Source organism: Anarrhichthys ocellatus, unplaced genomic scaffold (assembly GCF_004355925.1).
Source record: "Anarrhichthys ocellatus isolate YVR2014 unplaced genomic scaffold, GSC_Weel_1.0 scaffold15, whole genome shotgun sequence".
Classification (NCBI taxonomy): Eukaryota; Metazoa; Chordata; class Actinopteri; order Perciformes; family Anarhichadidae; genus Anarrhichthys; species Anarrhichthys ocellatus.
The window spans coordinates 5,776,849-5,793,673 of NW_022280045.1; the positions used below are offsets into that span (position 1 = coordinate 5,776,849).

Consider the following 16,825-nt stretch of genomic DNA (forward strand, 5'->3'; position numbering starts at 1 on the left):
TGTGTGTGTGTGTGTGTGTGTGTGTGTGTGTGTGTGTGTGTGTGTGTCAGAGTCAGTGACTCCCAGGTTAAAACAGCCAGGCCTGTGTTATTGTACATTGTTCAGTATTTCATTAACAGTGTTCACTCTCTTAAGAGTTGACCTGACATCATGCTTTGTGTCTGTGTGACTCATGTGTGCCGAGGAAGGAAGGAGGTCTGTAGACAAAATGGAATACTCAGTTTTAGGTGCCCGGGGCTCCGTTCACGTAAAAACTGAGGCACGTCTGCAAGTTTGGTCAACGTATGTGCCGGAGTTTAGCTCATGAAGCCCGTGACTCAGGCTGGCTGTCTGTTTCCAGTATCTCTTCCTGTGTAATTAAAGACTAGCCATGCTCAAAGGGGCGTTTCGTGCTGGGAGGAGAAGTGCATTGGGGTTCACCGGTGAACTTGTCTGATGTTACTCACCCTATTCTTTCATTTTTATTCCTCCCATCCCGGTGGACTGTCTGAGTGGTGCGCTACTCATGGTTTTCTAATGGTTTTTGTCACTTCTGGTGTCGCTAATGGAAATCGTAAAAATGACACAGGAATCTAAAGGAAAAAGTAACGAAAAAACACAACTACTAACTGTAGTACCAACTGAGATAACAAAATGTGTCTGAATTAAGGAAACCCTGCTGGTAATAGTGAGGAAGAAGAAGAAAAACGCATCTAATCCCAGTTCTGACAAAAACATTGTGCCTGTTAACAACATGAAAGTCAACAAATGATGATAATGTATAGATGTCTATACTCTCAAAAGTATTCACTTTTCTACCAGTGTATGGAGACATATTTATCCAAACACCTGAAATGGTATCGCTTCTCTAGTCTTCCAACCACTCAAAGCACTTTAACACTACATGTCATTCACCCAGTCACCACCGTTCATACACTCATTCATACACTGATGCTGCTACTGCTAGTGGTGCAACGGATCGCCCCTCATGCTTCGGCGCACATGTGAACCGCTGATTACTTACACAGTTTACCTTAACCATCACAGTGTGAAATAAAGTTGTAGTGACATCGTTATCCACCGATATTCAGTAGAATATGCGATCGGGACATCGGTGTTTGTGCTTTATGTTTGCGGATCTCTGATAATGTTACATTGTAAACAACCAGTCTGTGTTTAAATTGACCAAAGGAGAGCTGGTGAAGTGGCTAATGAAGGAAGGTTCCGCTCAGTTACATTATGATGCGTTCAGGCTCTATTCAGTGAAAATCTATAAAACGGCTTATAATAAATACATCATTATGTATAATACAATCTTTTATTTCCTAATCATCTGAGTTGTGTGCCTTTTATGAAAAAACACTATAAATGACTTTAACAAAGTAAAACTATAACATGTTGAATTTTTGATGGTTTACTGACTTCAGAGCGGTTGAAATATTTTTTGGAACGGTGGCAAAAAAGCCTGGAGTCTTGTGGACCAGCTGCTATAATCAAACAAAGGGATCTGTATCTGCCAATATGGATCATCAATGATCGGCAATTAGTATCAGCGGGGGGAAAAAGTGATCAGGGATCTCTAAAAGTTTTATATTTGCTCCCTTTTTTTCTTTTGTGCTGATTTGATCCCTGAGTTTTATGATCCCTTGCACCACCACCACCTGCCCATCAGAACACGCTCACATTCATAGGCACAGCCTGCGGTGTGTGTGTGCCCCAGGACACATCGACATGGACTAGCGGAGCCGATCCTCTGATTGGAGGACGACACTGAGCCACAGCAACCCTGAAATGACACAAGCAAGGCTCAGGAAAACAATTTAAATAGAGTCTTACGCATTGGAATTTGGAGGAGAAGACCAGGCAAGCCTAGTTTTATCGGGACCACATCGATAAGATAACTAATTGACCAAAACAAGTCAACTATACCATTTTCACATGAATGCTTTGCCGGCAGTTACGTGTTTCAACCTATCTGATGTACGGTAAACGGAACGGGCCTCTCTGCCGATCACTGGAGGCATCTGAGCTGCAGCGATTGTACTTCAGTACAATTGTGATGCTATTTTTTTCTTCACTACACTTATTTATAAGTAAATCAAATACAATGTATTGTTACATAGTAAGTTAAACCACCCAAACATATAGAAATTAATAAAATTAGCTCCATTGCAACCAGCTACACTATTTATATGCTTCTTACATGTTACTGTATCACTGATAATAATAATCTAATATTATATATAATAATGTAACCACTAAAGAGCCCATTTGGCTCCACAGTGAATACTTTAACTCTTATGCATTAACGGTGCTACTTCAAAATTCAGAGTGTTTCTATTGCCTCAACATGGCGACGCTGTGCGGGCGGCTCACAGCTAATGGTGCTAACAGTGCAAACAACAGCAATGAGCTGACGGAGCTAACGGTGTTAAGCTGAGAGGGAACTGAAGGGGGGGGGGGGTGCTACGCGTCTGCTATGACGCTGCCGGTCACAACGGCATTATCAGCTGTAACCGCTGTACAAGCACAGGCACTAAAAGGCACGTGTGGGGCGACCCGGCTATGTAAAGAAAACGTAGAGAAGCTCGGATTACAACACACACAGGAGAGCGACTCCATACTATCCTCCACTGTGTCTTAACATAGATAATGGTTTGCTGCTGCTATATTAATGCCCCGAATGTCATCTAGAGAACCGTAAAGTACATTTTCTTGATTTTTTTTTTATCTATCTATCTATCTATCTCTCTCTCTCTCTCTCTCTCTCTCTCTCTCTCTCTCTCTCTCTCTCTCTCTCTCTCAAGAAAATGTACTTTACTTAAGTCAGATATCTGAGTACATACTCCACAATCAATGACACCGGCTCAGTCAGTCTCTCCCTCCCTCATCATCAGTGAGGTAAGAACCTCTCGTTGTCTTTCCCTCCCTACCAGCCGCCTTCTCTTCCTCCTCCCCCCCCCCCCACATCACTTTCATACACACATATATGTGCATGGTATTTCTATTGTTTTACTCTCATGGTTCAATCCACAATAGATTTGTGTATAGAGGTAATGTTATTCCGGCACATTAATAAAAAACACACAATACAGTGACCACAATGATAGAACCTCCTCTGTAATCATTCTGTTGTGTGGTTAATGTCATGATATGAAATTTCCAATTGATTAAAGGCAGTTCGCTCAGTTTTGTTCATCTGCTTATCATCAGATCAGTTTATTAGAATTAATTTAAGTTGCTCTCCACTGACTCCTCTTGGTGTATCTTACTTCCCCTCGTCTTTATCCCATAATTCCACTCCTTCAGGTGTGAGTATTCACATTAATCCTCCCATTATTTCCTCACACAATTCACTGATTCAATTAAATTTGAGCCCAAAGTCATGTCTAACTTTAACACCTGTTCACCCTACACTTGAGTGCCTTGAAAAGGGTATTCTTATACGAGAGTGCTTGTGTGTTAGTTCTGTATGCGCCGTGCTATTTGTGGAATGAAAGGTGACAGTTTGTGTTTCTCGTACCTCAGTTCTTCTAAAGAGGGTAAAAATGTCTCGATAATTAGCTTTGCATCTTGACTGTACTGATGCCTACTTGGTTCTGCATACATGGTGATAATGTAGGTGTGTGTGGAAGATAGAATGTTTCCCCAAAAATGAACGCTTGTTCAACTTGTCTGGCAATACTTTGTGTGACACTGCAACTAGCTCACTTAAATGTAGTATTGATAACACAACTGTAATGCGGTCTCAAACATTAAACATTAAATTGGAGCCTTTTCTTGTCTGGAGCTGCTGATTTAAAGCAGAAAGAAATGGTTCGTGCATTTTCTTCCTGGTCTTTGATTGACGTGGAGAGTGACAGTCAGCCATAGAGAGAGGACGAGACATTGTCTCCTTCATCTCTTATTCTGCCGGTGTCGTGTGTATAGATCAGAGTTGTCACGGCAGTCTAGCTGCTCTCAGCACTGTGGACCCATCAGTCTGCTCTACTGCTGATCCTGTCATGATTCTAGCCCTCCTCTACCCCCCCTCCCCTCTCCCATCTCCCCTTTTTAATTAGACAACAAAACAAAAATATGAATATTCATAGGCCCGGGCTTCATTAATATGCACAATTATGCAAATCAGTACGCAATTAAGCTTCAGCTTTCCCCCAGAGATGCTGTGTTGCAGTACGAGAGGAGATTGAGAGAAAGGGGCCGGGCAGGAATTTCTGCTTCACCAATCTTTAAAATCAGTCCTTTTTTTTTTTTTTTTTTTTTAAACACGTTCATCTTTTCTGAAAGCTGTAGCGCTTTGGATCGGGGATAACGCTTGTCCACGATGTACGATTGAGACCTTCAGCGTGCGTCCTGTGTTAACACAAAGGTGTTGGCTTCATGCGACAGAGTGGATGGGGGACGAATGACTGTTGCCATGGAAAATGTAAAGGAGTGGAGTGGGAGAATGAAGAATGTCGAGGATGATTCTGGGAACCTCATACCGGGTGTTAATTATTCAAACTTCCTACAGCTCATATCCACGCTATGTGACAGCGCTGTCACTATGCCGTCTCTGTGCGAGCTGTGAAGTGAGGCTCTTCAATCGAGGTTACTTTGAGCAGCCGGGAAAAAAAAACTGAATCAAAGCAGGTCAACTTCATCATTCTCTGAAGTTGGACTGAGTTTTGCAAAGCTTAAGCGTGAGTCCTTGTTAAGAACGTGTGCCTTTTTTCGTAGGTTAATAGGCCTAACCCAGTTCTTTGTCTTACAGGTATGGATGACAGGAGTGGGTCCGGCCCCTGGGGGCCAGGAGAACAGAACGGTCCATCTTTCAACCAAGGAAGGGTACGTCTTATCTGAGCTCGTAGATGTCATGCTATTGAGTGAAACGTGTATAAATTACATGATCATCCGGTGATCTTGTAATTTATAGCGCTCTCACACACAAACACAATTTATAATATTAGTTTATAATATTTGGACCACCGATACAGCACCAGTTTGGTCGTGGGTAAAAAGTTCTCCTCTCTTAGTTTAAAACACTTTACTGCTTTGAACAGACTCAGATTTGAGGAGGTAACTATAAATTAAGATATGTTACACACATAGGGAGACATTTGACTCGTGATCTATGAACAACAGCGTAAACATATTCGCACTGAATCATGAAATAATGGTTCATCACACATTACGCAATATTATGAAGCTCAAAAAGCCTGAATGTTACAGTCCAGACTCTTACTGATATGAAACGGGTTTGCATTTGTTGGAGCAGCAACTCGGAAGGGTTATGATCTCATCTCTAAACCAATCAAATTACCAGATATTCTGAGTTCAATATTGGTTAAACTGGATTAATTGATTTGCTTTATTTTTATACCTTATGCAAATAAATGCACATTCTGACCCACAAAAATCTACATTCTTCATTAGATCCAATAAGAACTATTGGTATATTTGTGGGTTTCTATAGTAATCCTGTAGTTTCTGAAGAATCCCATATTCACCCTTTCATCAGTGTCAGTCCTGCCCTAACACTAGGATAGTGCACAGTCTCAGAGCCCAGTTGCATAATCTTTTTTTTTTCTATTCACATGAACACACAACAGTTTCTTTGGGGCTTAATTTATTTGTATCTATTTTTACATCCCTAATGTCTCTGTTGTCTTTCCCACAGGGTTATGCAGAACAAGGCCTTTACAATGAGCAAGAGGGCATTGCCTCTGCCCCCATGTATGGATCAGGGATTGTTGGTAAGTTTTTAATTGAACTAAGCTGCTGAAGCATAGAAACCACAACTTTCACAAAGTCTTTTTAAAAAATAAAAACCAAAGACAATCTGGTGTTTCTAATAGTAGGACTTAATGACAGCAGAACATGCTGATTGAAATGCACAAGTTTGTATCAATGGAGTGACTGAACCAACACAATGAGGTGTTTGTTTGAGAGGGCAGTCGTTCCTAGGTTGGACACTAATGTACCACTTTACTGCAAGCCATATTTCTGCTTAGGTGGCAGTGGATGAAGGGAGCAGAGTAATCGGGGAGGATGTGGAGGAGGGTTTCTTTTTTCGTGTGTTGTTGCAGTTTGTGTGTTCAGGGCGGGGGCAGGGGGGGGTAAAGGGCACCCATGCACAAACAAGGCTGTCCCTTGGGACTATGGTAGCCTATAGCTCTCCTCTGTTTAACTGTCAGGGGAGGGGACAGAGGTTTGGCACAATTGCCCCTGAACCATTTATAATGGGCCAATTTGTTGTTGTTTTGCTGTCCAGGGCCATAAATACCACACATCATCATAATACACTCTCACAGCAGATGGGAGGCTCCCCAAATGGAGAAAGGGGAATGACCAGATTGAGATTTAATACTGACATAAAAGCCCAATATTCACGATCATGACCTGATTTTATATTCCGTTGTCCTAACAGGGAAGGCTGAGCGAGGACCATACTCGTCATTTGCAGCACAGGTAAACCAGTCGGCCGTATCACCCCTTCTCTCCTCATGCTCTTTAGGGGAGACTCTGTCGCTTACTCGGTTTTCTCTTCCTGTATCATTCTGAATTTCCTGCCACAATGATTTACTTTACTTACTACAGAAACTTGTGCTTTTTTTTTTGCACCGTCTCTAGCCGGGCTTTATGCCCAGTGAGATGCCCATGCCCAGTCCCGATGCCCTCTCCCCGTCTGGCCTGAAGTCCAACTCCCAGTTTTATTCCTCCTATGAGGGAAGCAACTCTCGCAGGAGACCCTCACAGGAGCCCATTGGTAAGATTGTGAAGGATAGTTTCACGCACGGTTGTTGAACATGGTCCTAAGATATAATTTCAGAAAGCGTGTTCTTTGTTCTGATTTATATTTATAGCTCTGTGTATATCCCCACTTCTCCTGCTGAGGTTTTCTTAAGTGTTTGAGAAATCTCACTTCTGCTTAGTTTAAGAGAGTGAAATCACTGAGTTCTCAACGAGGAAAGTTATTGAATAACATCGGAGTAGAATACCTTTTCTCTACGCATTAATGAGCGGTCACAAGACAGATGGTTGGATTGGCTTAGCGGGGCTTCAGGAGGAAGGGCGCTATATGAATGAATCCTCACATTGGTGGTTGTGAAGTCACTTAAGTTAAAGCTTTTTGTGCGTGTGAATGCTTATGTGATTTCCCTCCTTCGTCCTCCCCTCAGGACCACAGCCCAAAAAGATCAGGAAGGTGCCCCCTGGCCTGCCGTCCTCGGTGAGTACTAGCATCAGGGAACGTTGCAGCCCTGAACTATATCTCAGCTCTTGCAGTCGGTCCATGGCAGCTCATGTTGTCATGTTTTACGCCCCTTTCCACATACCATTCGGCATCTTAAGCCTCTCCTTGGCTGCTGTACAGGACATCCAGCTCTTACAGCTGTGCATCTACACCACCGAAATGAAAAACGGAAAAGCGAGGGGAAAAAAGCCACTCATTAACCCAGTCACTCATTTGCAGCATGTATTTATAGTGCGTTGTATTTGTAGGCCCTTTACTTTATGGCCACCGTGGATCACTGAAGGAAATGTATACTGGGCTTCGTACTCCACCTCATTTTTTCCCTCCCACTCTCTGGACACTCTTTTTCTTCCTGTTTCTTCGTCACCCCCTCCCCCCCTCCTCTAGCCCACACCCTCCCTCTCCTTCCCTCCGCCTCCCTCCCCTTTCTTTCTCTCTCTCTCCCTCCCCCATCCCTCTTTCCCAGCTGCCAGTGGAGTTGGCTGCCATCCAGCATTCGGCAGATGGTTCAGTAATTAGGAGTGCATCTCTTCGTTCCCTCTTCTCCTCTCCCCTCTTTTTTTCTCTCCTTTTCTCTCTGTTTAATCAAATTACAGAAGAAAACTTCAGTCCATTTGGATTTGAGTATTGCAGATGCAGTTTGGATACTTGCTTTTCGTCGAGAATAGTGTTGATTGAGAATGTTATTGTGGTACAGAACATTGGTTCCTTACCACCCATTATACCATGCACTAAATCTGACTGCATCTCCCATTGTGTGGTCTCATCTTGCTGTGCTAAAGAGTGTGAATTATGTATCTGTAAACCATTCTCAGTGTGTTTCTGTTCAACAGAATATAATGCAAAAGCTCTACAGACATGGGAGACGGAGCCCAATAAATTCACTGACACTGCATATTCGATACATAATGCTCAGCGCTCCAGTCTGCAGAAATGTCGCAACAGCCTGTTTATTGAATTAAGTAGTAAAACCAGATCGTAAAAATGGATTCTAGCCTAGTAAGGAACACATACTTTTGAAGTGCTGTGTTTAATTAGGGATTTAATGCTTCTTTTTTTTTTAGTTTGAAAACTTAACTCAGGTACAGATAGTATTTTATGGGGAAATCAATTGGTGGTCGTTCCAGGAAGCTCCCATGGATCTTTCCTACGAGTATCTCAAAAGTAATATGCCATATATAGTATCCGCTACATGTCGTTCATGCAACGAGTAAGTTCCACTATATAGTTTGCTTCTAGTATTATAGTGGTTTGTGAGAAAGTTTACAACCATTGAGCTGACCAGTTTCACGCTTATTTTCTTCTGTGCGTCCTTTGTAGGTTTATGCATCTGCCTCAGGAGAGGATTTCAACAGGGACAATGCTGGCTACCCGGTCTCCAAGGCAGGAAACGTCTTCCCACCACCATTCTATGTGCAAGGTCAGTCAAAACAAGACCTGCCTTCAGAGCCTCCCCTTGTTCATTGTGTTGGGTTGAAAAGTTTCGTCTGACACTTTTTGTTAATGGGGGTAGATGTATCGGACACAAAGAAAGATAATTATATTCCTTTACAGCCACGGATGTGACATTAGGTCCCCACAATATCCTTAGGGAAGTCTGGATGAACTTAGGTGCTGTAGCCGTATGCTAGTGAACACCCTATGGTGCCTGGGTGCTGAATAGTGCATTACAGTTGAATGAAGTCATCACGGTAATGTGACATGTCTCATATGTGGCCTTTATTGTCTTCTCATCTCCTGTGGCTGGTTATCCTCCTCTCCCCCCCCCCTCCCCCCGGCTGGATGCCCCCTTACAGAAGGCCTCCACCCGCCCTCTGATCCATGGGGCTCTGCCAGGTCGATGGTTCAGCCTGGTTATTCTGCCATGCTGGGCAACTCCCCCCATCTGAGCCAGCATGTTCCCTTCACTGCCCTCAACCCCCAAGACAGACTGGTGAGTTGGGCCTTCTCACTTTGGTCTTGTGTTTCTATGAAGGCTTAACAAGTTCTTCGACACTTTTTGACTAATGCATCGTTGAGGGCTTCCATCTGTTTTTTTTTTTTGCAAATAAGTTTTGCGTCTTCGCTTCCCAGAAACGGCAGCCACTGCCCCTCTCGCCCCAGAACTACCCCATGCACGGCAGTGAGGTGAACGGGACTCATCCCTCTAGCTTCCACTCTGGCCCCCACTCTGGCCCCAGCAGCTTCGGAGTCCCCAGCCACACACCCCCTATGGCTGACCCTATTATGGGTAAACCCTTTAATGCTTGCTCTTTTCTTTGTGAAAAGTGCTCTTTATGTTTTCATGCAACATTCTCACGTATTTATTGAGCATAGGATCCTCAATTGAAATGCTTTTTTGTTTCCTAAAAGCCAATCGAGGAGCAGCACCTGGAAGCTCAGGTGACGAGATTGGGAAAGCCCTGGCATCTGTAAGTAATAACAAATCAACACAAGAAGTGTTATATATTATCATATTTCTGTAACATAATGAATGTCAGGGAATATGTTGCATGTAATTAAAAACATTCTTCCTCTATCCAGATCTACCCTTCAGACCCACACAGTAACACCTTCCCTCCGTCTCCGTCTACTCCCTCTGGCTCTCCCCAGGCGGTTTCAGGTGAGGGAACAGCTCTACTCCGGTTTTCCTGAGCTGTTTTGTTGATTCAACACAGGGTCCTTCCTGTTGTGTATGATCTTTAAAAATGCATTGTTGTCATTCTAAAGAAGCCTGGATGGTTCTGAGTGACAAGGTGGGCGATCGTGGCTCACTTTGTTAAGAGGGTTGTCTGGTGACTACAAGGTTGGTTGTTCGAACCATGGCCTTTGACGTGTCGCATGTCAAAGACAGCACACTGCTCCCCATATTTAGGGATGGGTCAAATGCAGAGACAAATTTATCCTTAATTAACAGGATAAATATAGTATAAAAAAATGTAAATCCTAATATTGTGGCTAAGTGGATAGCAGGGCCGTCTTTCAATCAGAGGGTCGGCGGTTCAAGCTCCGGCTCCGCTAGTCGCATGTCGATGTGTCCTTGAGCAAGACACTTAACCCCAAAATTGCTCCTGTAGTTGTGCCTACGGTGTAGAAATGTGATAGAATCTGAATTGTAAGTCGCTTTGGATAAAAGCGTCTGCTAAATGACTGTAATGTAATGTAATGTAATGCAGCTCCATCTATTGGGTTAAAGGTGGAAGTAAAACTTTATGTTAAAGTTCTTCATCTCTGTGTATTGAGGGATCTTTTCAAGATTAAAAGATACTTGTGTTGGTGTTATGTCCATATTTTTGTTGAAATCTCTTCCGATTTTTAAACTTTGCAGCAGTTCTGGAAATGGCTCACAAGTGCACTGTCGTGTAAATCATGGTGCACCATCCAAAGCTTAACCAACATACATACACAACATCCAAATATAACTTATGAGAGAAGAAATGAAAATACAGTAAACATGTAAAATGGGGTGGGGTCACACTTCCCCATTTGTCTCTGCATTGAGTCCATCAGTGACCTCGTCCCACTCGTCAAATACTGCTGCTGGCACGAGGTGAGAGAAGAACCAATGTGGGAAAAGATGATGATCGTCGAAATGAAAAACACTTTTCATTGAAATGATGGATTTGATTCATATTTAAGTTTAAATAGTTTAAAATACTATCGGATAGTATTGACGTCTGCATTTAACCCAGTGTGTGTGTGTGTGTGTACGACAATTAATATAAAGGGTTGTTTTTGTTTTAGCATTTGACCAACATGATGCGACAAGCTTAAGCCTTAGTTGCATCAATCATCTACTCTGTAGTGTGTTTTTAGTGAGACATGAAAAGTTTATTTTCAGGCGTGGTTCCTGTTGACCAATCCAGCGCTCATCTCCCTGTGAACACGGGGACAATGTCCGTTTTTAGATAGAGTATCATCAAACATCCAACACTGAGCGTGGGGTATTGCTTATGTGTTAACACGTCCGTATCGGGCAATGAGGGGCAAATGTACTCAGCAAAACCATGTGATCTTTTTTTTCTTTCTAGGCTCTGCATCACAGTGGACTCGGTCCTCTGGCCAGGCCACACCTTCACCCAACTTTGAGGGTGGAATTCAGTCCATGGTGAGTCAACATGTCTTTTCTTTGTCATGTGAGAGATGCAACAAAAGATTGTTGAATTAAATCACAGAGGCAAATACAGGATGCTACAGTCCTTCGTGCGTAGCCTTCTGCCGTCTCATCGTCCGTATTCTTCATTCTCTGTAGCCGAGCAAAATGGAGGACCGTCTGGACGAAGCCATCAATGTTCTACAGCGTCATGCCAGCGGACAAGGAGTGCCAGGCCTGGCTGAGATGCACAATCTGCTCTCGTCTGGCTTAGGGTTACCTCCAGGCTTCACCAGTGCAGCACTTGGATTGGCCAGTCGCCTGCCTGGACTGGTGAGATTAATTGATAGCGGCACAGAAAATCTATCCACAACTGACAAAATCAAATGTGGTATTTCAAATTAAATTAAATTAAAGTGTGAGAGCGGTATACCTGTTTTGTTGCTCTTCTGCTAGTACCTCAAACTTCTTGCAAGGTCATTGAAACGCTGTTTAATTGTTGTCCTGAAGATGTCTGGCCTCCATGAGGACTCTGCTGGTCTGCCCTCTAGTGGGGGTCTTATGCACGGTCACCACGGCCCCACATCTGTCCCGCCAGGCTCTCAGCCTGAAGGTTTCACAGGTGAATCTATCTGTTGTTTTCTATTCTCGTGTCAGAAGGGACGGTAGTTCTTTGCCAACATTGGAGGTTAATTAATATTTGTTGGGTTCTATACGTTATCTTATCTGGTATCATTGTTTCTGAACTCCCGGTGCAGGCCTGTCTGGTAGCCTGAAGCGCTCCAGTGGTTCTGATATCAAACGAGAGGACAAGGAGGACGATGAAAACTGCTCAATCACCGACAGGTCAGAGGATGAGAAAAAAGAGATGAAGGCCCGCCTGGGAACAAGGTGTCCAAAACCTTTTTTTCCACACAAGATTTATACTCCTTTATCACTGCATGAGATTTCATGGCATAACATGCTGCTGTGGTTTAAGTATAATATGTGTCAAGAAAATGGTCTTTCAACCTTTCTAGATAGGATTCTTTATAGTGAGTCTCTTATTCAAGTCAACAAAATCAAAACGGCAATAATTCATTTTGAAAGGACTTCAGTTGCGCCCCAGTCTTCTCTTGCATGGTAAGAGAGACTGACAAGTTTTATTTATATATGTATATTACTAAATCTGCTTTATCTGGATTGTTAAAAGATTCATTAACATACTAGCTGGAGCTGTCTTTTACATTAAAAAGTGTAAATTAAAGAGGAAACAACATAACCAAATATGACTGTCAGAGACCAGAAATCTGAATCTACATCCAAGAAGAGTTGTGGCAGAGTGAAAAGATAACTCCTTTTCTAAATCTGACATCCTTGCAGGCGTAACATCTGTATCAGATATAAAGGTTCATGAACAGAAAATGCACTAATCTAGCAGGCAACGGTACAGACAAAAGATTTTTAAGTTTAAACAAGATCAACTCTTCATGCAACGGGATTTCAACCTGAAAGTAATTAAATGACCAAAAAACAAAACACTGCTACAGTTGTCGATCACATTATCTTACATGCTATTGTTTGTTAGCGAGTTTCATTGTTAATGAAGTTACCTTCTCCATTGTTCCTGGTGCTATTTGGTCAAAAACTGACAAATTGCCAAGACCAAACCCTAATGTTACCAGCCTTTGTAGCAGCGTTTGTGATTGTCATGAAATTACTCCGGAGTTGTATCCCTCTACATGTGGAGTTGACGTTACTAGGAAAACATATTTCACACCATAATTGGAAACTTATCATCAGTGAACTGTACGCATACTTTTGTTTCATTTCCGCCTCATCTGCCATTGGCTCTTTGCTAGTCTGGATGATGAGGAAGACGATGAAGATCTACCAGTGGAGGTTAAGGCTGAGCGGGAGAAAGTGAGGAGGATGGCAAACAACACCCGCGAGCGACTACGTGTGCGGGACATCAACGAGGCTTTTAAGGAGCTGGGCCGCATGTGTCAGCTCCATCTGAGCCACGAGAAACCGCAGACCAAATTGATCGTACTGCAACAGGCTGTTAACGTTATACTCAACCTGGAGCAGCAAGTTCGAGGTCAGTGGGTGTCCAGGGAGGAAGGAAGAGGAGGGGAAGGGCCTCCTTTACAGAATCAAACTCCCACACGGCTTCACTTCCCAGCTCCTTTCATGTCCTTATTTCAAACCTTTTTGAAATTCCTTGTGGTACTTCATTTGACTCCACTTGTGTTGGTAAACACATTGGGCCTCATTCACTAATATATGCGTAGAAATGTTCTCACGCGGTGAAGAAAACGAGTGCACGTGTAAAATTACCATCGGATTCATGACGTGTGCTCACCTGCCAGGCGCGTGCCCGCAATCAGCATACTGCCACATCCTCATTTCTCTAAATAAGGAAATATGTTAGTCTGGAGGATTATCATGGAGGAAGTGATGTTGTAAAAGAGAGAAGCAAAGATTAAAAAAATACAAACTACTATAGACATCGATATAATGTGTTGACGTGGAAGGCAGAAAAGGCACACCTTTACAAAGCGTTTCCACGGGAGTGACGGAGATAAAAACAGGTGTTGAATGTTGTGTCCCCTGAGAGACGGAGTGTGGGGCTCAGGTAAAGAACAATAATAAATGGTTTAATATTAAAGTTTATGAAGAAAAATAAAGGAACAGGTGGAGGAGGACAAGGACCATCTGATTTGTAATAATCCATAAGTGGAATATGTCAAAAAAACGAGGGTGAAAGTGACTTTCACCAAGATGTAATTTGTTCATAATTGGTACATAAGTGCTGAACCAAATACTTTGAAGCTTTAATCATAACGTTGACATTCCAATTATAAATCAACATTTCAATGCTGCGAAGCGTCTATTCATACTTGTAATTCTGTATTTGGCACAGTTGCAGATAAAGATCAGGCTAAACTAATCTTATTAGTATTATACTATTTGTAGAATTGGATTCCAGCGGTCGCTGCGTTGTTTCCGACTCCTGTGAGTCAAACCTTCATTCTGAAACCTCAATAGAGCTTAGAAATATACAATATATTTGAATTATGACAATAATTGATCAGGATGAAAGGGCGTCAGTTTCATGGTTGGTTAATACATTTGGCCAATGCATTGGTAAACTAAGGGTTTTAAATAAAGTCTATTGGAGCCTTTTTTAATGAATGTGGTGTTGGTATGAGATGCAGACAGCCGGCCGGGCCTTCGTCGGTCTGAGACGGTTCTAGATTTGTCGGCAGAGTAAGAACGACGTCATGATGAATCCTGGATTTGAGCGTAAAGCGTTGGTACTCACAGTTTAAGCACAGAATGGTGCGTACAGTTTGTGAATGAGGCCCGGTGTCCCCACTTAACACCAGCGAGTCAAAGCACATTTTTCAGTCCATAAAACGTCTCACTAAAGTGAGGGCATAGCATAAGGAAATTAGGCTGTGTGACTGTTTTTAAGACATGCCCATTGTCCTGTTCATCTTCTAAGGTTCTCGTCCTCTGGTAACACATACAGGACTGCTGTTTGTCCTGATGCAGTATGTGTTGCCATGTCTCATAATTGGCCGTCTGTTTCCACTGTGAAAATGCTTATGTGTCTCTCCGCCTTACCCTCTGACTGTAGTAACGCATCTTTATGTGCTCATTTGCTTTCTCCACTGTTGCCTCATTAAGCAAATTCATAATTTCACGTTTTTTTTTTTTGTTTTTTTAAACCTTTCACACATAGTGTACCTGTCTGTTCACTGGCACCCCGGTTAGCATGAACGCAGGGCTGTCGGTAGTCTTGTGCATTAACCTGTCTTCAGCTTTGTTGCAGTGTCTGTCTCTGTGCTGCATGTCACAGCCTTTAAAGCATTCACCCTTTTTCTTTTTTTTTTTTTTTGAGACAAACCTTTTCACTTCTTCATTCACTCCCCTGTCCTCTGTCATTTTCTTTTTACAGATATCCACAGGGACCTCCTCTTCCTCCCATTCCGATAAATACATCTACTGCTGATGTATTTAACATGATGCCCTCAGTCTCTCGTCTCTGTGTCTCTCTACTGTGGCTCTTTCTATGTTGGCAGAGGGTGTTGCTTCCTCTCTCTCTCCCTTTCTCTCTCCCTCCTCATAACTTCTCTCATTCTGCTGGACAGTCACCAAATCCCCTCAACTTCCATCCTGGACCTCAATGACCAAATTGAAATGTTGGTTGGTTAGATTTCAGGACAGAGTAATTAGACCCGGGCCGCTCGGGTTGACCGTCGTGTCTTGGTTTGAGATCGTTTGGTGTCGCGCTCGGTCAACCCACAACACTTGATTGACATTACGTTCATTCATGTTTGCAAAGTATGTATTATTTATTATTTATATCTGTAGATCTGCGAAAAGACTGTTCCCTCCGCTCGCTCTCCTACACAGCCCTACTCGACTGGGATCTTCTTCAGCAACTCCACTGTTCTCATCTTGGGTGTAGAGCTTGAAAATTAGCATCATGCATAAAGAAACAAAACAAAAAATGTAACAACTAAACCAGGATTCTGTGTAGGAAAACTTCAATAAACAAGTTAAAAGTCATATCATAGGCTTAAGACTGTATAACTGCGGGTAGAGGGAGAACGTCTAGCCCAGGTTCAGCCAGGGATGTCATTTGGGTTTGTTAACCAGCCCCTCCAACCCCCACTTCTCCTCCTGGCTGCAGTGTTGCCGATGAGAACCTGACTGCCGAGGAGAAGGAGCTGAGGGAGCGTGAGCGGCGCCACGCTAACAACACTAGGGAGAGGGTGCGTGTGCGTGACATTAACGAAGCCTTCAGAGATCTGGGCAGGATGGTTCAGGTCCACATGCAGAGTGACAAGGCCCAGACCAAGCTTATCATCCTGCAGCAGGCTGTCCAGGTCATAATGGGCCTGGAGAAGCAGGTGCGAGGTAGGTCAGCCAATACAGGAAGGTCTGATCCACATAGACAACCAACCATCTCTTATCATAGCTGGACAAGTTGCCAGTCATTCACCCACAGGGACATCTCCTCTTTGATTTTGATCGTACTTACTGTGTGGCATTCACTTTGGCTTTCTCTTTGCTGTTTGCTCGTATCACTTTGAAAAAAAATTTAGAAAAATGGAGAAGAAGGGGAGACTATTTGAGGAAGTATATCCCTGCTTTTCTGCCAAACGTCTGCAATTCTCGTCTTTCTTTTCATTTTCTTGTCTTGCTTTTCCCATTTTCTGTTCTCCCCGTCTGCTGTTGACCCTTTTTTTTATGTTCAAAACTCTGCTTTAATGTCTTAAAAGATCTCTAAGGGAGAAGCATAATGATATAATCTCAAGAATTCCTAGTCCTCTTCCCTTACTGTTTTTAACTTGTGTGTTTGGTCCTTTCTTCAAAGAGCGTAATTTGAACCCAAAGGCCGCCTGCCTCAAGAGGAGAGAGGAGGAGAAAGTGTCAGGCATTGACCCCCAGATGCAGCTTGGCGGGGGTCACCCTGGTCTTGGAGATGGACATATGTGATTCTCAGGTCAGTCTACAGAGTTTGTACTGTGATTTGTGCTGCAATA

At 43.0% G+C, this 16,825-nt stretch overlaps 1 protein-coding gene across 6 annotated transcripts in view; it reads left to right on the forward strand.

Moving 5' to 3' along the window:
• Nucleotides 1–16,825, forward strand: part of tcf3a (transcription factor 3a) — a 28,133-nt gene that overhangs the window by 7,929 nt on the left and 3,379 nt on the right. The window contains exons 4-19 of one of the 6 annotated variants that reach the window (XM_031854518.1): nucleotides 4,733–4,806; nucleotides 5,639–5,714; nucleotides 6,389–6,429; nucleotides 6,592–6,727; nucleotides 7,140–7,189; nucleotides 8,534–8,633; nucleotides 9,010–9,146; nucleotides 9,287–9,443; nucleotides 9,566–9,624; nucleotides 9,737–9,815; nucleotides 11,224–11,300; nucleotides 11,445–11,618; nucleotides 11,796–11,907; nucleotides 12,044–12,176; nucleotides 13,127–13,365; nucleotides 16,657–16,785. In XM_031854518.1, coding sequence (XP_031710378.1) covers nucleotides 4,733–4,806; nucleotides 5,639–5,714; nucleotides 6,389–6,429; nucleotides 6,592–6,727; nucleotides 7,140–7,189; nucleotides 8,534–8,633; nucleotides 9,010–9,146; nucleotides 9,287–9,443; nucleotides 9,566–9,624; nucleotides 9,737–9,815; nucleotides 11,224–11,300; nucleotides 11,445–11,618; nucleotides 11,796–11,907; nucleotides 12,044–12,176; nucleotides 13,127–13,365; nucleotides 16,657–16,778 — 1,766 coding nt within the window. In that variant the 3' untranslated portion in view covers nucleotides 16,779–16,785. Of the gene's footprint in view, nucleotides 1–4,732; nucleotides 4,807–5,638; nucleotides 5,715–6,388; nucleotides 6,430–6,591; nucleotides 6,728–7,139; nucleotides 7,190–8,533; nucleotides 8,634–9,009; nucleotides 9,147–9,286; nucleotides 9,444–9,565; nucleotides 9,625–9,736; nucleotides 9,816–11,223; nucleotides 11,301–11,444; nucleotides 11,619–11,795; nucleotides 11,908–12,043; nucleotides 12,177–13,126; nucleotides 16,786–16,825 lie in introns of those variants that run through there. The other 5 variants (XM_031854520.1, XM_031854516.1, XM_031854519.1 and 2 more) reach the window with 5 other exon arrangements.